We start from the raw sequence: 21,583 nt of genomic DNA, 5'->3' as shown, positions 1-21,583 counted from the left end.
CAGCAGGTACCTAGTAGACCACACTGTCCATTCTTTCCCGCCACCTGTAACTGCTTCTCTTTACGTTCTCTCTGACCCGGCTCTGTACTCATTGCCTGAAAATCTATCTTCCTGCAGGACACTCGTGCGTTCAAACCCCTGCCTGTCTGCTTAATTACTTTACAATTTCTCACAGGTGGAGGGAGTCTGTCTCGGGAGACTTAGGTTTGGGGTTACCGTGTACACCTGTCATCACTTGTACCTGGGATCAACCACATTAATAGAATGTCCCATGTCCTAAGTGATCCACTCTTGCACCTGCAGCGGACGCCTGCCATCTTTCAGTCTTTCTTTCCTTCTTTCTTTATTCCTTTATTCAAGACATCCTTACAGAAACGTCTTGGGGGACGCGACAAAAGGCAGTGAACGTGCCTGACTGGGCAGGTTTACTTCTTAGTCACTCATATACTTTAGACATTACCTGGAACAAAGATAATCTGCGAAGATATACTTAGCTGTGAAGTTAAGGATTGACGGACCTGACGACTATGAGCGATGGCTCATGGACAATAAGTTTCATAAGTCGCTATTACAGTATCTGCATGAAACAGGCTTCCATGCGTAAGTTACATAAAATTTCATTCCCACATTATGACGTATGGCAAACCAGGCTAATAAAAAGAATATCTGACTGTGTTGAAAGCTCATATGAACTTGCGCCAATTTTTAATGCATTCCTTGGTGAAATGTACTATAATTTCTTGCATGTCGTACTTGCAGTGACGCGCTTTATTACTCGGTGTGAGGAAGGTTCTTTTGGTGTTTCTTTTTTCATGTAGTGACTGCACAGGTGATCACTGTTCTGATAACGAGCAGTGTGACTGGATGTTAGCGTGATTAGAAGGTGATCCACCGGTTCTAATCTTTCCCTACATTGCCAAGATTGTAACTGCATGCCAGAGTTAGATGAATGCGCGATATTGTATACAGGAACAAGAATGAAGATACGCGTCTTATGGTAGAGTCATGGCATATCTATAATGGTGGTAGTGTGTGCGTGAGTCAGCCTTCGATTACTCTACATAAGGAAGAGATTAAGTGCCTTAACAGCTATCTCTCACGTAGACCGGCACATGTACCCGATTGACACGTGGTGATATCATTCCAGAGCTTGCGCAGCTGAGTTTTGTGTCTTCTTTCTTTTTTCGCCTCAGAGCTCCGTTCAGTTCATAGTCGGCGTTCGTGTTGTCCACTTCTCTTCTCTTGTGTTCTGTGTGCACGACTCACCCTTTTTTTCCATAATGAATCCTTACCAACTAGCTCAGCTTTCCGTCGTTCTAAAATATACATGCTCAGCCAACTTAAATTTTCACACAATATAAGTGTTCCCAAAACATCAATGTTCACACAACAGTCATGTTAACGAAATATAAATGTTCTTGGGCAGTTTCATATTTGGTCTCTCTTGAGTGCCACATTTCCGGCACAGCACTCGCATACGCGGACACAAGTGCCACAAAAACAGAAGAAAACACGTAAGCAAGAACATCTGCCATATCAAATGAACAAGCACAACGATACGAGCAGACAATGAACAATAAGAATAAGTAAAAGAAAGGAACCGTTACCTGATTTAGTAACGTTCTTTTTGTTGCTGAATCCTCGAAGAATTGTACTATCGCGCGTGCAGCGATGAGTTGTCATTTTTCTGAAGGCCGTGGACCGAAAGTGTTTACTGATGATTCTTATCAACCAATCTCGTTCGCGAACACCACTAAGAAGGGTGTAAGCATTTTTTCGTTCTTTTGATAATTGTCGGAGCGACGTCGTTGTGCACACCGACGACACAGCGCTCCCGCAAGTGAAAAGTACTTCACTGGCGAACACCGGCTCATAATTGCTTTCATTAAAAAAACATCTCGTAGCTCATTTATCTCCATCTCTGGTTCCTCTTCTCCTGCGCATTTTTCATTGTAAGATCAGTGAATGCTTTTTTTGAATACACGTTCAAAGCATCTCTTATCTTCTCCAGCATGGACCAGTGCATCGGTACAAAGAAAGCGCCGGAAACGAAGGTTCAGAAAACAAGGTTGCGAAGCGGTTGCTTACTTTTTGGCCTTTCAGTTGTATGGTGTTTCTTGATCTTTTCTGCTTTCTTTTCTTTCTTCTTTTTTTAAGGAGGACACTTCAGCGCGCCGACACATACCATTGTGCCATATTTAGGTTGTCGATTTCACTTTTCTTATCTCGCAGTCCAACGAATATGAACGCCATCCGCCCAACGCCTCCAGTCTCTTCATGCATGGTACTGGCAGCCCCTGAACGCAATTATGGAGTAATAGAAAGTTGACTTGGTGCCTAGTATTTTCGCTTACAGCTGCTTCCTTCAGCTATCTACTAGCATGGCACTTGTCAAGTGCATATTATTCGAGCCGACACGGACGGGCCAGCCTCGTTTGCTTAACCCACGTAGGTGCTCTCCTATCTAAACGGTTCACCTGTGAAAGACGGCTCCCTGCCCACTAGTCGAGGCATCGACTATGGCGGTACGGAGTATTCAAGTGGACAAGGCTCTCAAGGAGTCGTCAAACAGCTTTGCCTTGCGGTTGCGCACAGCGCAGTGGAGTGCTTTTAGGATGACAAGAAACCTCTATTACCCCTTATCAAAACCACGGTTCACTGCTTTTTCACTGTTTTCCTGAAGCAGACCTTGCGATCTCAGTGAAACTCGGGAGTTTAGACAAAAAAAAAATCATTAGTGCCAAATTACGGCGAGATAAATTCGAACGCTTCAAACGTTATTGGCCTGACACATTCTATCGAGTTAAATTACATTAGCGGCCATGGCCGCCGCATTTCGATGGAGGCGAAATGCGAAAACATGTTCTTGTATCAACACAGGAATTTTTTTGTTTATTTTCGCTGATCATCAAAATACTGCTGCCATAAACAGGCATACATAGTTTGCACCTGATGTTACACCCGTCTGTCCTGACTATGCGCAATTGCCGGGTACCTCGCTTTGCACTGCTGCTTGTTCATCATTCGATTTGATGCACACATATCTGCACATTCAGGGTTTTAGGAGCTGTGCGATGGCATAAGTTAGTAGCCCCGAATTTCGCCCTTTGTTCAATGACGCGGACTGACATGGGCTTGGTATAAAGAAAACGTCGGGCATGTGTTGCCATATAGGCTCGTGCAAACTGTGCATTGGTGCGGATGCAACTTCAGAACCTGACGAGCTACCAGTCACCATACAAGAAACGGAGGTCTGCAAATCGCTACAGGTTCACAATTATTTTGTACGAGGAACGGAGCAACAAAGTGTCTGCTGTCAGGTCTTATCGCCTCAGCGAGACGAGTACATGAAAGCAAACTAATTCCTTCAGGTGCGGCACTGAAAAATGTTTTGCCTTAGTATTCTTTAATTATTATTGTTATTCATTATCCTTATTCGTGATTATTATTTTCATTGTTCTTTTTTCTTATTCAAGCTTCTGCGTTCACAGAGAGCTGTCTTGTTGCAGAGCTTCAACCATACATACATTTCTTTTTTTTTGTAGCTTAAGTGTTTGCTGCTAGACAACATTTTTCTTGGCGCTAGTCCTATCCCTGCAAGTTTCTTCTGTAGTTATCTTGGTATAGAAGTAGTCAGAAATCTTAAATCTATTGAACAAATATGTAAACTTAAACAGAAGATTACCTACGGTATTACGTACTTCTAGAAGCACGAGACATATTTAACCATCATATGTTACTATCCTTATCCTTTTCATTTATTCATTCCAACTATACTGCGTTACTTGTCGGGAAATCACTTACGTAATCCGTTTAATCTCTGCAAATCCTGCAGAATCAGCCTATTAGGATAATTATATTTAGCTCACACAACCACAATGCCAGATATCTTTTACGAACTACTCACATTCTTTTTGTCCCACAACTCGTTAAATATAACCTCGGTACATTGTCGTTCCCTCAAATCAATTACACACGATGCGATAGCTTGATAGCGTAATCTTCTCTAATAAATTCGAATATTACCAGATGTCCAATAAGTAGGATCTCCATTTTTCCCAAGATACATACTAATTATGGCAAGCAGAGCATCCAAATTTGGTCTGTCGCATTCTGGAACACACTCCCATTAGATGTAAAAACACCTAAAATTCACGCATTCAGGAAACAACTAAAAGAATATATTCTGTCGAATACTGATGCCTAGTTCTTACTCATAACCATTCTTTCACTGTGCCTTCATTTCATTTTCATTATCATACCGTTAGATTTCTGTTTGATGTCTTTGCCATGCATAGATATTCGAGTTCGCTAGTTATGCTTTGTACGTCACGTAATTTATGCTGTCAATTTACTAGTGTTCAACTAAATTATCCTACAGTGCTTTTTATATGCCTCTTATTTATACGCATTTAATTCTTCAATTATGCTATTCATACTAAAACCGGTAATTCTTCCGTCTTAACGATTTGTTGAAAGTGCTATAATCAGTGTTTTATTACGTTTAGTTTGTAAAGCAGGTCTCATTGAAGTCTGTATATTAAGATCCTGTAATCTTTCTAATTATCGCAATAAAACGATTCTGCTACCGATTCTGAAAGGAGTACTGAACCACCCCTCAAGCTTGGTGGGAATAAAATACATCAATAGCACAGGCACGTACCCAAGGGGGGACCCGTGCCCCCCCGGCGCCCCCCCCCCCCCCGAAATTAAGGGGCATACCCGCCTCCCCGCCCACGCCACCAATCCTCACACACATTCCTAAAGCGCCGCCAAATCAATGTTGATTTCACAGCTATTTGGCGGTGAACATTTTGCTGCCTTTTTCACTCCTTTTGGATGGCGTGGTTTCCGTGGTTTTATTCGCGCTAAGCCACTACTTCAAATTTGGATGGTGGTAGTTATCGGCACCTCCTGGGGTGTGAAGGCCAGTTTTTTCATAGATACCGCGCCCGCGCGATTAACTCGAGATGCTTCAGCGGTCATTCAACGGTCAATGGTCATTCTGTTCAACGGTCATTCTGTTCATTCGGTCATCCTATTCAACGGTCATTGCTGTTGCTTCGTTAGTTCAGCCTTCTTTGTTTAGACAGATCCAGGGACCAGGAAAGAGATTCCGTTTGTAGTCAGCTGCTCTGTATGCACGAGAAACGTGTTGCGGCCTGACGAAACGCCAGTTGCGTTTAACTTCTCCTTTTGCTTCATTATTTCCTCAAGTGATGGCTCGTCGCGACGGTGGCACATCCTCGGAACAATACACCCGCGATATGGGTTAGATAAGACGGAAAATAAAATAATGCAACACAGCGTCCATCCTCAAACCCTGCAATAACCCTTAAGAGGAGGCTTTATTTAGCTCGGGCCCAACTCCGATGCACCCTATTCAAACAGATGTAAAACGCAAAAACACGTTTCTGAGACAACCCCTGGACTGATTTTAATGAAATTTGTTGCATCTGAGCGAGAAGGTAAATTCTAGCGACTGTCGGAAGCGGAATATCGATTTATGGGATGAATTTTGTGAAAAAGATTTCCAAAAATTCGAAAAGAATAGACGCGCGAAGTTTATAGACTATAGCTCTGCATTAAAAAGAGATACCGTGGTTCTGTAAACGGCATCCATTAGCTCATTCAAAGCAGACAAATTCGATGCTTCAATTTATATATTTTGTTAATTTGTTACATTGTGTACAAGGGTTCTGCAGAGCTGTATTTCTATATTACTGATGTTTTTTCAGATTCACGTGTAACATATTAATGTTGTCTTCTTTAGATGTAACATCAGATGCAATTCACAGAATTGTGATATTATTTTTCGCTGCTGAGTTAGAGAGTTGTAAATGTGATGGTGTCATTTTCTGAAAATTTTGGTTTTTTGTCAATTCTAAGTAAAATACTAACAAACTAAATTAAACATAGGAGGCCAGCAGTCATTGGATTTTAGGTTTCTCTCTTAAATGCAACAAACCTCGTCAAATTTGGTGTAGTGGTTGCCGAGAAAAACGAATTCTCCTTTTACATGTGTTTAGATAGGAGCACCTGAGCTAAGGCTTTCTCCTAAACCCATAGGCAATATGACTGTCACCCGTTACCTCGTCTGGTTTTAGCGCGACAGCGTTAAGAAGCTCGTGTCGCATAAAAGCCGGTGTCGTCGGTGTCAGCGGCGTTGGCTGTGAGCAAAAAATTCCAGAAGTCAATTCATAAATAAAAACAACTTGCAAGATGGGCTGGGTGGGAATCGTACCAGGGTGTCCGGAGTGTGAGGCGGGGATGCTACCACTGAGCCATGAGTTCGATCATTCAAAGTGGGACAAAAACAGCTCTAGTGAATGTGGTGTTGACTTACAAACGTGCCGTAGAAAGTTATACTGCTGTGTATATCGGTAATTATGAGCATGTAAATTACAGAAGTCGCAGTTAAACGCGCAGCGAAGTACGTTTCCGCTACATTTCTTCTGCGCTTTCCGCACACGCAGAGCCATCTTGCGGCAAACACAGAAGACCCCCTCCTCGCAATGTACGGCGCTGCCCCGACAGGTGGCGCGCCGGGCGCGCATTGGCGCTGTGCGGGGACCGGTGCGAGGCGCGTCGCCACCCGGTTGTCCGTGCCGATCACGACGTTCTAAGACACCGAGTTCTTTGGTTCGTTCCGCTTGCTCAGGCACACGTTTCGTTGCCGCGCCGAACGCTGCATTCCTCGACGCTCACCGCGTGGTTGGTGGATGCAGAGTCTGATGCGGGCGCCTCGTAAGTGATCGCTGCGCCGTAGCGCATCGTCTTACACCCCTTGGCGGGTCGACGGGAACGCTGTCGCGTTCCACTCTTGAAGGCGCAGCTTAAGCGTCCTCCAATTTTTTCCCTAATTGTACAGCACGTTTCGTGCAAACTTTGCAACTGGAAACAAAAGTCGCAAGGAGTTCAGAAATTAAGAAATCTACTAAGGGAAAGAGCCAAGGCAACAGCCAAACAGGAAGAAAAAGCGAATATTAACAAATTTACCCGCTGTTTATCAACATCTTTATGGATCTTCACCTTTTTATTTAAAAGGGAAGTAGAGAAAACACCGCCGGAAGCGGAGAACAATTCCGTGTGTTTTGAATGAAGCGTCTGCACTTCTCAGTCGAGCCGCCTGACGTAGACACTTCACTACTGTGCTTATGTATAGGTGTTTTTCTAACCTTCCGCGGTGGGCTGAGTACGTCTAGAACCGCAGCGTTCTGCGCTCTACATGGTTGTACAGGACTGGCGGCCACGCATCGTTACGTAACTTCCCAAATAACAATACGAGTTGGTTGTGTCACTTAACTTGGTGGAGCAGTATACAAACGAGGGATCCAAAAGAACTGTGATTGTTACACAAATGTATATTCCTCTATAATTCTTCTAGAGCTAATTAAAAAGAAAACACTGTTTTAATCGGATACAACTCAAGTCTGCAGTGAAGCCCTGCATATGCCCTCATAACCGCCAGCCACTGTTCTTCCACGAGGCTGCAAATAACTCGAACTTCAAATTTTGCCTGTTACCCAAATTAGGCGGTAATCAGCAAAATTAATTTATTAGCGCGTAAATGTATACGTTTTCCCTCGCCTGTTATAGTAGAATGACGAATGCCTAATGCTTTATTGAACTGAAATAAAATGCTTGCTTTGCTGCAACTATGCAGCATATTGTAAGTTGCACTTCAGTTGGCAGTGAAATTTCATGAGTAAACCGAGCTCAGCAGAGAAATGTACCACATACTTTTGAAGATTTAATTAAGTATAGAGTTTTACGGGTGCCGAAACCATGAGACATGCCGTAGTGGGACACTCCGGCAATTCGTACTACTTGGGATTCTTTAACGTGCACCTAAATCTAAGTACATGGGTATTTTTGGCAGTTTGCCCCAATCGAAAATGCAGCCGCCGTGGCCGGGATTGCGGCCGCCGTGGCCGTGGCTTCGCAGCCCAACATCATAGCCACCAAGCAACCATGGCAGGTAGACTTTTGAAGAGTGAAATGCTAAGACTCCATACACTTTGTCCATTTCTGTTGCACGCCTCATTGGTACCGTCCACGAAAAAGACTCTTCAAGAACAGTAGACGCTACGGAGGTATGAAGTACGACGCCATTTTGAAAAGGCCGCATGACGACGACTTTCTTTGTTTCTCTGATTGGCTGACAGAGTAACACAGCCCCGCGTGGGCCGTGGGCCTTGTTTGTCAACTGCTGTACTTTTTTTAGTTGTATGCTATTAAAGAAATCTTTGTTTTACACTTTCGCTTTTTTTTAATTGTTCTTAGCAGTGTTCTTCCGGCGGGAGATCATTTGATGTGGTTTCTTGCTTGCCTAGTAAAGGAGAGGTGTATTTCCCAGGCGTACCTGTGAAATACACCTTATTTGATTTCTCTTTTGCGGGTTTGCGCGCCCTTACAGCGAATGGCGGGTGTTATTAACATTTGTACTAGTAAAGGTACCTCCCCCCCTCATCTGCATAGAAATGTTACCTTAGGTTGCACCCCCCCCCCCCCCGAAAAAAAAATTCGGGGTACGTGCCTGAGATCGCATACACTGCTGTAATCATCTCAGTCAAATTTTCAACTCTTGCAAGGCGCGCTGTGCTCAAAGTGGTGTGCAAAATCATCTTTTTTGCAATCTTTCTTTAAAAAAAACTAAATTATGGGGCTTTACGTGCCAAAACAACTTTCTGATTATGAGGCACGCCGTAGTGGAGGACTCCGGAAATTTCGACGTGCACCTAAATCTAAGTACACGGGTGTTTTCGCATTTCGCCCCCATCGAAATGCGGCCGCCGTGGCCGGGATTCGATCCCGCGACCTCGTGCTCAGCAGCCTAACACCATAGTCACTGAGCAACCACGGCGGGTCTTTCTTTTGAAGAGAATCGTTCTCCTTACCCGGTTCAGGACTGCCAGCACCTGCCATATTTCGCCGTCTAGCTAGATTCTCATACTACAGCTAGTATAGGCCAATAGCTGAGGTCAGCCAAGAAGCGGGACCCAAATATAGTCTGCTTACGCTCAGCTGCAGCCACCCACATAGGAATGAAACTATGGCCACGCTGCTCATTGGCTGTCGTAGCTGTCGAGAAAACGGGGACGACACTGTTGTATCTATGTGTGTTGTACTACGACAACGTAGAGGAACACGCACAGTGATCATATTGGTGGCTTTATAGTCATTGTTTGCTCTAGTGTCGTTTCTATGATGTAATCCATGCACGAACTGAACAAACGCGCACTATTTTTCACATTGACAAGGAAACATGATTTGTGTGTATCCACTGTGCAGTGAGGGTATGTTCGTCATGTTTATCTAACTGCTGTGTAATGGGACTTGTGCCTATTCATGATGGCAACTACTTAATGCTTCCACTTTTGGGGGCATGTCACATGGAAGCAGTCACGAGGTCTTGTGCGTTTGGTGTGGAAGAAAGGAATACATTTATGCGTAACTTTGTCTACTTTGCTGCAGCAATTAGCATTGTTGCCATGTGAATGCTTTTCCCATTAAATTAATATAATTTGTAGCAGTTTTATCTGTTGACAAGCACAATAAGTACTATTGAAAGTGGTGTTTCAAATCAAATCAAATCAAATCAAATCTGAGAATATATTAAAAATTGCATAACAACTATACAGATACATACCTCACTGTATGATAAAGAGTGAGGATTATTGAAAATGAAAACATTATAGTTACATGAACGTACACATGCAAAATACTACAGAAGCCTGGCATCACACTAATGTCAACATTGGTGACATCCCGCAACGTTCTGGGCACGTGCAGTTCAGCAACATTGCTACATTGTCACTATTGACATGTTAACTTGAAGTTTACATGCAACGCTGACACAACATGGATGTCAGGATTTTGTGAAATTTATTCGTAACATTACCTGATCATAAAGCTGGCAACGTACATTCAATGTTGAAGTTAGCTGTTCAACGCTGCATGACATTTGTTACAATCAGGCAACGTTCGCACAGTATTCTGTGTTGGGGGTACTTAGATTTAGGTGCACGTTAATGAACCCCAGCTGGTCCAAATTTTCTGTGTTCCCCGATACTGCGTGCCTCATAATCAGTTCATGGTTTTGGCACGTAAAACCCCATAATTTTATTTTTAAATTATATTAGCATGGTAAAAAGGTCAGCAGCGTCAGTGGATGGTAAAGACTGTAGCTCGTCCTCTTTCACGTCGAACGGATGCGTGAGTGAAGCTATGCGTAGATACACATACGACCAAATGGAAAACGTTACGAGGTTGTACATGCATCAACGAAACAAGGAGCAGAATTCACAAAGCATTTTTTCGTTACATATCACCTGAAACGGCGCTTACACCTTCCGAACACAGATACTAGACATCGCGCATAGAGTTCTTTATCGGGCCCTCTTTAGAATATGCGTCCACAATTTGGCTCCCCCATCACTCTAATTTCACGAATCTACTCGAATCAGTCCAAAATAAAGCTCTGCGGTTTATCTTATCTTTGTACTCTTTGTAATAATGTGCGTCCCCCTTAAAGAAATCAATCAATCTCCCTTCTCTTTACATGCGCAGGAAATGATCACGGGTGTCGTTCTTCCATAGTCTTTACCATAGCAACATTGCATTAGCTCGAACCCATATTATTCCTGCTCCCCACATCTCGACCCGCGCAGACCATGTTCACAAAGTAAAATCTATATTTGCCAGGACAAACGCTCATCAAAATTCGCCTCTAGTTTTGTCTATTGCCGAATAGAACTCGCTATCTTCAAACATTGTCTCGCTTACGGAATCACCATTTCACGCAGCGCTGCTAACTTTTTTAGAGTGTACCAACCTGTCTGAACCCACATATGCTTGAATGTTTATATAGTGTTTTTACGTGCTTGGTATTCTATAACATTGATTCCTTTTAATCTGATATGTATTTCAGTAGGTTGTTTGCCTAAATCATCATTCGATTGTATCTTTAAGCTCGTGTTCTGACGGGTACTGGTCGTCACCATCGCGTTTTAAGTTCTTATGCGTTTTTCACGCTACCAAATAGTGTATGAACTCTGTTTCTCTTTTCTTTCTTCTTTTTTTTCTGTTTTGTTTCTGTTCGAGTTTAGACCAATTTTTTTTTGCTCCTAATGTCTTCCTATATTATTTGCATTGTACACATGGCACTTACGCATGACCTTTTTCGTCCCCCCTATGTAATGCCCTAACGTGGCCTTAGGGTACTCAAATAAGTAAATAAATAAACAAATAACATTTTGTTCGAAAGAACTTGTAGCGACTGCAGTAGCGGACAGGGCGGCTATCTCTTCGCGCCACCTCCGCGAGCTGTTTACCATTGGTAGGCCGTGAATGCTGATTATATGTCCGTCATCACGATTGACTGATACCCGCTTTTAGGAACAGGGGCCCCATAACGTAAAACTATTCCAATATGTTTCTATTCGAATCTCCTGACGTCAAATTTGCATAACCACCGACGCAAGCACCAGGCGGTCACCCGCAGCGTTGTCTGAACAGACCAATCAAACGCTCTCTTCGTTCATAGGAGGTCACTTTTGTTTGCTTGAAAAACGAATAACATTGCCTACACTGAGCGGCTTGTCGTATCTAATTGGCTGACAAGAAGCGAGGAGAACGCTAAAGTGGAGAGGGATTCACTGGGGCAGAGCCAGTGCACTGAAAATCGATAACCGGATGAAGAGGGTGGTGCCGGCGCCTGCGATTGGTCGGCTTTCCCTTACTTAGCTTGTGGTGAGAGAGAGAGAGAGATGCAAATGAGAAAAAGGCAGGGAGGTTAACCAGACTTAATACCTCCGGTTTGCTACCCTGCACTAGGGGAAGGGAAAGGGGAAGTAAAGACGGAACGAAGAGGCGTGACAAAAATAAAAGCGTGAGAAAAAAATATGAAAAGGGAAGAAATGGGGTCATTATAGTCTTTCTAATAGGCCACTGTCACGTAGAAAAGTCAACAAAGCCTTGACCGACTTTTGCTGCGACGACAGTTCACGTGGGCATTCCAAAACTGACTGTTCTGAAAGTGGCCTGTCGTCAAGCCGTGCCAACGCGGTCGCTAGTGTCAGCCGGTGCGCGCTGTATTGAGGACAGTGGCAGAGCACGTGTTCGATGGTCTCCTCGCCGCCGCAGTGTCTGCAAGCCGCGCTGTCGTCCATACCGACTCGGAAGGCGAAGGATCTTGTGTAGGCGACACCAAGCCACAGTCGGCAAAGTACTGCTGTTTCTAGTCGAGAGAGTCCAGATGGGGGTCGAAGTCGAAGGGATGGGTCCAGTCGGTGTAGACGTGTATGCTTTAAGCTTGGTGTGTTCCATAAAGTTTTGATGGCTTCATTTGCAAGCACTCGAATTTTCGTTGCAGCGTCTGTTCTTGAGAATGTAATGGAGTCTTGCAAGCCCTCCTTATGTGCAGATCATGCTGCTGCGTCGGCAAGTTCATTGCCCATTATGCCACAGTGGCTTGGAATCCACTGCAACGTGATGTCGTGTCCTTGCTCGACGAGGTGGTGAAGCAGCAGTCTGATTTCTAGAACTAGTTGTTCGTGGGGTCCTCGGCTTAAGGCAGAAACCAAACAATGAAGAGCAGCCTTGGAGTCAGTGAACACGCTCCATTTCTTGGGTGGTTCTTCAGAAATTACACGAAGTGCACAACGAATAGCAGCAAGCTCCGCGGCAGTCGATGTAGTCTGGTGAGAGAGTCGAACCTTTATGGTGGAACGTTTTGCAGGAAAGATCACTGATCCTGCAGACCCATTCACCGTGGTTGAAGCGTCAGTATACAGATGATGATGCTCGTTGTACGTCTCGTACAGCAAGAGCAGTGAAAGCTGCTTGAGTGCTGGAGACGAGAGTTGGGCTTTTGTTCGTATTCCTGGTACTATAAGTCGAACCTTTGCTTGAGCCAAGCACCATGGTGGAAACGGAACTTTCGCTGGAGCTGTATAACCTGATGGAAGGTATGCACGATAGGGCAGGACTGTTTCACAAAAGGAAGCACGTGGTCGATCCTCTGGCAGTGAGGCTAGATGATGGGCAGGGGCTCGAGCAAGGTGTTTTACGTGTGCTCTGAGAGCTTCCATGGCTATATGGGTCTTGGCTCGGAAGTCGTGTGCAATCGCAATGGTTTCAGCCGTTGACGAACACCGCGGCAATCCAAGACACACTCTAAGTGCCTGGGCCTGGACGCTTTCGAGTGTACGGATATTACTTCTGCAGGTGTTGGTCAGCACAGGCAAGCTGTATCGCAAATACCCAAGAAAGAGCGTCCTGTACAGTTGCATCATTGCATGTACTGAAGTACCCCAGACATTTCCTCCAAGAAACTTAAACACATTAGAGATATCCGTCAGGCGCTTCTTTAGGTAGGCCACATGAGGACTCCAGCAGAGGTCGCGATCGATGATTACTCCTAAGAATCGGTGCGTCCTGACATAAGGTATGCTTTGACCGTCGATAGAGCCATCATATGATCTCATTGGCTTCTGGCTAAACGCGACCAATGCGTATTTTTGTGGCGAGATCTTGAGGCCTTGTTCATTTAAGTAAGCCGATGTTGACGTGGCAGCTTTTTGAAGCCTGGCGCGTACTTGCGGCCGTGTCACACCAGATGCCCACACGCAGATGTCATCGGCATACATTGAAATTTTAACTGTGTTCGGATGTCGTTCCACGAGACCAATGAGTACAAGGTTGAAAAGCGTGGGACTCAAGACACCACCTTGTGGAACTCCATGGTGCGTATAATATTGCGAGGTTGGGCCAGCTTCAGTGTTAAGAAATGGAGACCGCCTATGTAAATAACCGCGAGTCCAACGATATAATGGACCGCCTAGGCCCACCGGTTCCAATGCTTCAAGTATGGCGTCATGAAGAACGTTGTCGTAGGCTCCCTTTATATCTAAGAACATTGCGACAGATAACCTCTTACACGTCTTTTGGTGTTGAACATAGGTTACCAGATCGATAACGTTATCGATAGAACATCGGTGACGTCGAAAACCAGCCATGGCGTAGCTTGTGGTGGCTGGTCGAAAATCACGCCGGCATGCAACGGGAGCTTAAGAATAACACTAAAACTGACCCCTCAGCAAAGAAGAGTTGGCAGAATGAGGTGGTAAATGTGCCGAAAAGGCTCGAAAACGTTACACGGCCACGCAAGATGTTTTATTATACGCAAGTGCACCATGCTTTCCGGCAGGTGCGAGTAGCCAGCGTGTCAGCGATCGGCGGCAGCCATCTTTTATTCCTTTCGGAACGGGGCAGCCTGCAGCTATTCCGAAGAAAATTCAGTTTTGTTCGGCATATTAATGCATCTTTATCGCGTACACGTCACTTTGACGCGGTGACTTTGTGCGGTTTTGTGACGTCGCGAGATAGGCAGGTGAAGTGGGTGCAGCCCGAAAACTTTTTACCAATAGCCGAGGGCTAATGGCGAAAAGGGGTCGAATCAGAAATAACTGTTTTTCTTTTTTTCTGTCAAATCATGCATAATCAGTGAGTATACATCATATCAGATGGGGAGGTATCACGGTTTTCGTGACGTCGCGTGACAGACACGTGACGTGGGCGTGGTCGAACAAAGTTTTTGGCCAATCGTGGAGAGCTGATAGCAGAAATGGAATAGAAAAGTTTGGAATAGTTTTACGTTATAGCGCCCCAGTTCTATCGTAACAAAATTTTCGCAAATGTGGGCCCAGGGGTGCCATGCAGGATGCCCCGAGTTTTTCACTCGCTTGAGTTTGCTCGAAGGAAGTCAGCGAACAAAGATGCCGCGGAACACATGAAAGCAACAGACGATAAAATGTTGAGATAAAGCCACGTATGTCCACACGAGCGCACCCTGCTCACGCTGCTTCTTCGTTTCAAACACAGAAGCCTGGGCAATGTTACGCGCCAGGGCCGCTTATTATCAACGCAATATCGCAATACCGTGACTACCCCGCTATCTATCTACACAACCGGCGCAAGCTGCTTGCCTCGTCTTCCTGGGGTGCGCCACGGTCAAGTCTCCTCTTTCGGACATTGTCTATCTATCCATCGTTCCCTCGCGGTACAACGCAGAATGTAATAAATTGCAAATTATTTTAAAGAACATTCAGCCCAGATCTTGCACATTTCGAAATGCTAATAAACTACCATAAAGTGCATGATAAAAGTAAATCAGAAAACATTTTTCTATGACACACCTGCACAGGTAATACTTTTACAGCTAATAACAATATATGGAACGATAAACAAATGAAAGAAAGCACTCCTTTTTCGGTCACCCATGGGGTAACGCCCAAGTGAAGATAACCCAAGAGTGAATCTAGATAAGCAAATGAGAATAGAGGCATTCCGATGGTTGACTTTTTTGTCACGATACCGTTACCTCATTCATCTAAGGGTGTCGCCAGAGCTCGCGGAAATACCGAATTTTGCCCAACTCGAGCCTTCCTGCAAAGCACCCGAGGTTCGCGAACATAATCTTGCATTCAGATAACAGCCGCTGATACGTGTTGCCCTTGCAGCACAATGAAAGTTATGGTATGAAGGGAATAACACCGGAAGACTTCACACCTGCGCTTGCGAACTGAAAAAAAAAACAACAACAAAGCACTGCAAATACTAACCCGTCGTGTGTTATATGTCGTCAAATAAATGGCTGTGCCGCATGGCATCTTATAGATTTGGGCTTCTGCTGTGCCTATTTTATCAGAATTGTGGATTTGAAGAAATGTTCGTAGATTATTGTTAGCCGATTTCGTTTTCCCATCTATTTCCTACATCAAGTGAAAAATATGCATACGAGCATAAAAAAAGGACAGTGCTATTTCCAGTTATTTCCATTGCAATCGTGTAAAATAACATTTCAGACAATCACTAAAAGCAAGTTGTTAAATAAAGGAGACATGGGTACACGAGAGCTATTGCGTGAAACTCATTTCCGCTGCGAAGTAGCAGAATTATTTTGTAGAACCACATGGAAATGTGCAGTCTTATTCAGTATGTGCTGCAACACGGTGCACGTGGTCGAAGTAGTGCCCGACTGCACAGCGGTGCCGACATATGAAGGATTGTAGAACAAAACAAGGTTCCCATTGCTGGTATTTATTAAGCCATTTCCTTTTGTCGGCGCCGCCGGGCGGTCTTAAAGCCACTTCCACCCTGGGCGCCGCGTTGACATTCACATTAAACGCCACTGATACGTTCTAAGGGAAGTTTAAATTCATAATGTTTTATCATGGAAGCAATTCGCTTCGTGTGAGTGATTCTTAGAATAAGTATTACCTTGTCGACGCATGGCTAAATTACTGTACCAGTATCAACTTGAATATGCAGAGGAACGTTTGCAAAATGTTTTGAAGATAATTGCAAGCTTAACATCGAAGACAACGTGCATTTTAGTAGCCAATGGCGTAAAAATTTATCGTTTAGCCTATTTGATCATCACAAAAACGCTAATGGCACACTCGTCGCAAAACAAGTAGAAAAAGGCCTAGGCCGGTATAATGTAGCGATTACTTTAGTTTGATTCCAGCCCTTTCTTTTCATACACCACTCACAACCGCTAAATCGTGGTGATAGCGCAGCCGGGGCTCCTCTCAGGCCGTTGACAAGGGCGGAAAGGAACAGAACTGGGATAGAATCTTTTCGTTATCCAGATCTTATATGTGTAATTTATTATGGTCAGCTGATCAACAACCACAGCCGATGATGGAATGGGAAGTGATAATCACGTGATATTTACTTCAAATACAGGATTGACTGCTGCATATCATAACGTTATAGTGTGAAAACTGTGTTTTTTTCTTTTCAGTACAGAATATCTGTACGATGAGCATTGTATTAAAAGCCGCGCTCTCGCTAACTCAACTGGTAGTAATACGGGTGAAGAGGCTTAGTTTGTTCTAAACTCATGTAGCCTCTTGAAACTAAATAAATGACCATTCACAAAAACATTTTTCTAAGCGTACTCGCGCAAAAAGCCATGCTTTCGTAAGAACAGTATGAGAATTGCACCAACTACCGGATGTTGCTGTTACCATTGGTGACAGCGAGCTCTTCTTTCCTTTCCCGCGGTAACGCGGATATCTTTGAAAATGTTCTCGTATATTATTCATAGCGTTGCACGTTTGTTACATGTACTTTCTGCGCTACTGCTTACTGTCGCGCTATTTGTCAATTTGTGATTTATGCAATGTGCACATAACGTAAGGTGTTAGGCAATAAGAACAAAATAGTGAGATGTTGGACGTACTATGGGAGAAGGTGGCCGGCTAATTGAAAACGAAACTTACGAACGAAATCTGTTGTAAATTCGGCTTACGCTTTTCAATAAACGGCAGCAATTTCTTAAATTATGCGCCCACTGTCACTCTGTAGGCTTTCACCTGATCTTAAGCACAACTCCATTTTGGGAGACGCATTGTAATTACGGGGCCCATAGCAGTTACCCCAGAAATAAAATCCGAGACGAACTGAGCCAATCATTCCTGCCGCTTTGCGTCGGCCTATCGACACCAAATAGCAACAATCCTGCCATATCGCGACGTTAGTATATTTTTTTTTCTACTAGGTGCACCCTCATGGTACCGTAAGGCAAAGAAACGCGAGTGTTCGATGGTAGCAGCTTACCAGCTGCGAACCAGCTACAAGCCCAACCAATACATTGTCGCCTGAACATACACTATTCTGACAAATCATGCCTTCCTTATGTTCATGTATGACGAATTAGTTATTATTATGTTTCATAGTTCAGCATCAATATTTGCATGCAACAAGGTACGTGGAGCATGAATGTTGTGAATTAGTATGGACTGCTGAATAACTCGACGCTTGGTACAAATTACTCCTTAAATGCGTTTCCCCGACAATTTTTAAATTGCAGCGGCTCTGCGCATTTTCTTTCTCAGTGTCGGCACCTCTCATCCTTTACAGCAGCTGTATGAATGTATGCAACCGAGGACTATGCTCTTCTTAATCTATAACTCCCGTGAATCTGCAAACGTAGCTGCTTATTTCTCTGGACTCCCTGACTCAGCTTCAAGGGTGACCACTCCCTGCAGCTAAAAGCATTAGGTTCTTTTCGCTGTCGCAATTTGGGACCAGCCCTTTGGGCGAGACTTTTGGCACTCGCCCATGTGCTAAAAGTTGCCTGTCGCTACAAAGGCGTGCCTGTTCAGGCGATGCAATAACAGATCCAGGAAGTCTCGTGTGGATTGGACGGCTTCCGCCTAAATTTTATTGCCTTAATTGTGTCCAGACTGCACTGCCGTCTAAAAAAAAAATTGGCATCTTTACAGCGAATGAATGCATAGGCATCCGAGACTTGCTGTCTTATCGAGAGAACAGAGTAGTAAGATGAAGTGAGCTAAAGCAGTGTTTTTCAAAGCGCTATATTTAAAGAGATGTTGGCGCTATAGCTGGCGGTGGCTTCTCCACATCTCTGACATAATAATTGTGTTCAGAGATTGTCATGCAGAAGCTACGATTAGAAAAAAAAACAGTGATTCCGTTTCCAAATTTTATGTACAAAGCAAATGTTCCTGGGAGTTCACAAATGTAAATGTTCCTGGGCAGGTGTACATGAGCTTTCTCATGAGTGCCACGTTTCAAGCACAATATTCGCAAGCACGGGCACAAGAGTCATAGAAACACGAATACATAAGAAAAATCTTAAATAATCATTTGTGTCAAACCAGAAGAACGAGAACAAGAAGTGCAAGAGAACGATTATAAGATGAAGAATAGCGCCAAATCAGCATTGGGCACCAAATAAACGAATGCTGCCACTCGTGGAATTCTTTCGGACCAACCACGTTTGCATTACTAAAGCGACATCAGCCGCAGCATGAAATGCTAATTAACAAAAAGAAGCATTCGACGCTATTACTGCTTAAAGCAAATTACCTTTAAGGGAAGCAGTTGGCAGAATTAGTGATAAAAATAATAATAAAGTCCCGATTCTTAAGGTGTCTTGGTCTATATTCGGAGTCATGAAATGTTCGTAGGTATGATGAAGCCCAACACCAAGTCGGGCTGAAGGAGCAGACTGCTCTGCCCAAATGTACTCGTCATTTGTTCGGCTGAAAACCGATTGCAAATTCGACGAGAAATGAATAATCTAAGGACGAACTTCCCTATTTCAACCTTTTAGCAGTGAAGTAATTTTCCACTGTTATCGATTTCGGTATACATTGCGCATTTCCTGCGTTTATTTTTTCAGAGAAAAATGCACCAAACTTTCCAAGCTATGAATTACATTAATTTAGAATCCCGTGGGATTGCTTTTTAGCAATCAACAATTCATTAGATTCAGCCAATTCACGCTATAATTTCTGGCGTCAGAATAACGTGCTTCGACAATTAGGTGACATGTCCCAACGAATCTTTCATTTTACGCCGTTTTCTAGCAGGTCGAACATGTGCTCTCAAAGATTGGTTGCACCAGAGATGCACTCTATTAGGCTAGCTAACCTTTACATTTCTGTTTAGGGTCGTTTCAACGCTGTAAATGTTTTTTTTATGAATTATAACATAACAATTCATAACGGGGGAGCTTACTGTTGACATATCGCACCTTTGAGCTTCCTTGAGTTTTCTGGCGGCGAGGTACCTCTGGACGACTACTTGGTCCATGCCCGAGCGAAACAAGCTGTGGACGAAAAGTCCAATCGTGCAGGCCCAGACGTTCTCGTCTTTTGTAAAGTCCAGGCTGCCACTGGTCAAATAAATGGAGAAAACGCAAGAGTTATCTTCGTTCTAATTTTATTCAAAACTCTGAAATATGATGACATTGGAAAACGCTTACTCAAATATGTACTCCTTTATGTTGAAGTCACTTGCTGGTCGCAGTCGCTCGCCTTGATACTGTGAGTCGTAGATTACTTTGGTAACGACGGTGATAGGAGCCATTAATATGAGCAGGGATTGAACGCAGTCGGTCCACACGACTCCTCGCATTCCTCCCTGTGAAGTGGTGGTCACGATTGTTAACGCCGTACAGCAAATGCGAGGCAGCAGTGAAGACAGAATGATAGCACTTTTTCAAGTTTCTATGAACCGCGACGTTCGTGATTGCAGTTGCAACTGATAGTCTTAATATTAGGCGCGAAGCAAACGTATTTACCACATTTAAAAATGAGGTCAACACCCGGAATTACAGCGCCATCCGAACAAAACACTTACACGGAAAACATTGGAGGATCGAGGGTAATGGAGCGCATTTGCCATCGAGCTGCAATGTACAGTACGTACATCAGTGTGAGCCACGACTATACTAGATGACGATTCCGGGTAGAAGTGGCGGGATGACTGCGGCACATGAAGTATCAGATACATTTCGTATTAAGGAGCGAGGTGCGTCGTGCACGAGACCTTGCATCAGAAACACGTCAGTTGCCCTTTTGTTCCTTCGGAAATACAATTTATCCCGAGCCTGATGCGCGTGTAGTTTTTTCGCGAGAGCGTTAAGGAAAGCCTGCCATAAACAATTTGGTGTCTGGTGTCACACATCGCAGCATAAAGACGATATTCGAGTTACATATACCCAGGCCTTGCATGTGACGCAAGCAATTGACTAAACAAATTTAATTTCTCAATCTAAAATACGTAGAAAAATCGTGAACTGTGACTTACACACAAACTAAAAATACGATAGCTCTGGATTGTAATTTGACTATACGAGAAAACATAATTATTTTACGCAAAAACTGAAAGAAATTCCTTCACACACACAACACGGTCGCGGCGTGCACAGACCGGCCGCGGCATCCGCCATTTTGCGCGCCCCGGCGCCATGGGCGTCTTGGGGACCACGTGGCGGCGTGCTCGGTTCCTTGCATTAACTCCAGCTGGCGCTCGCCTCCGCCACATCGCGTCCCACGCAAGAGGCAGCGGTTGCACTACAAACTCGGCTTCGTACATAGCGTTCGCGGCAAGCGTTTCCAGGTAAACAGTAGGATTACATACGCTCCAGTTGCCGGGAAGCGTGAGAAGCTGTCGGGAATCTTTAAATGCTATTGCGTTCCACTATTAAAGGCGAAGCTTAAGCGTCCTCCAATATTTTTTTTGTATGCTGTACACTGCGTGCTTCTACGCGGGGTGATCATTTTTAAGTGTTCAGTAATTTTTAAATATCGCTTGTGGCAAATAGCATGATTCTCGTTGTTGAGCTGGATTATTCAACGAGGCGGACGTTAGTAGCACGAGAAACCAAAACACATATTCGATCAATACAAAAATTACTAATTGTTATTTAATTACTTTGCGGCACATGTGTCAATTTACGAATTTTAACCGGTGAGCTTGCGAGACGTATTCACTTAAAAACAATTTCTAGGATGACGCAACTTTCGAGATAATATTTCCCAATGTTTGGGACGAAATACATGGGCCTTCCAGTCCCTTTTTTGCTTCAACACACAAAAGAGCGTCTCGTTAAAAAGTAAGGTGGCGCAACATTGCAGTTTTACGGAAAGGTTGATGGCGCTTATCTCCAAAATAGGGTAATTCTGGTATTTCATTTCAAGTGAATACGCCTCGAAAACTCGCTGGCTGCAATTCGTAAATTGCAGTAAGTGCTGTA

General features: G+C 44.0%; 1 protein-coding gene across 2 annotated transcripts in view; it reads right to left on the bottom strand.

Annotated features, from left to right (window-relative positions):
* Positions 1 to 21,583, bottom strand: part of LOC139051981 (sodium-coupled monocarboxylate transporter 2-like) — a 154,723-nt gene that overhangs the window by 41,986 nt on the left and 91,154 nt on the right. For both annotated transcript variants that reach the window (XM_070529046.1, XM_070529045.1), the window contains exons 5-6: positions 19,808 to 19,965; positions 19,577 to 19,717 (exon numbers count right to left, since the gene is read on the bottom strand). In XM_070529046.1, the coding sequence (XP_070385147.1) occupies positions 19,577 to 19,717; positions 19,808 to 19,965 (299 nt within the window). The remainder of the gene's footprint in view (positions 1 to 19,576; positions 19,718 to 19,807; positions 19,966 to 21,583) is intronic.

Source organism: Dermacentor albipictus, unplaced genomic scaffold, assembly GCF_038994185.2.
Source record: "Dermacentor albipictus isolate Rhodes 1998 colony unplaced genomic scaffold, USDA_Dalb.pri_finalv2 scaffold_17, whole genome shotgun sequence".
Lineage (NCBI taxonomy): Eukaryota > Metazoa > Arthropoda > Arachnida > Ixodida > Ixodidae > Dermacentor > Dermacentor albipictus.
This window is presented reverse-complemented; position numbering and strand designations above follow the sequence as displayed.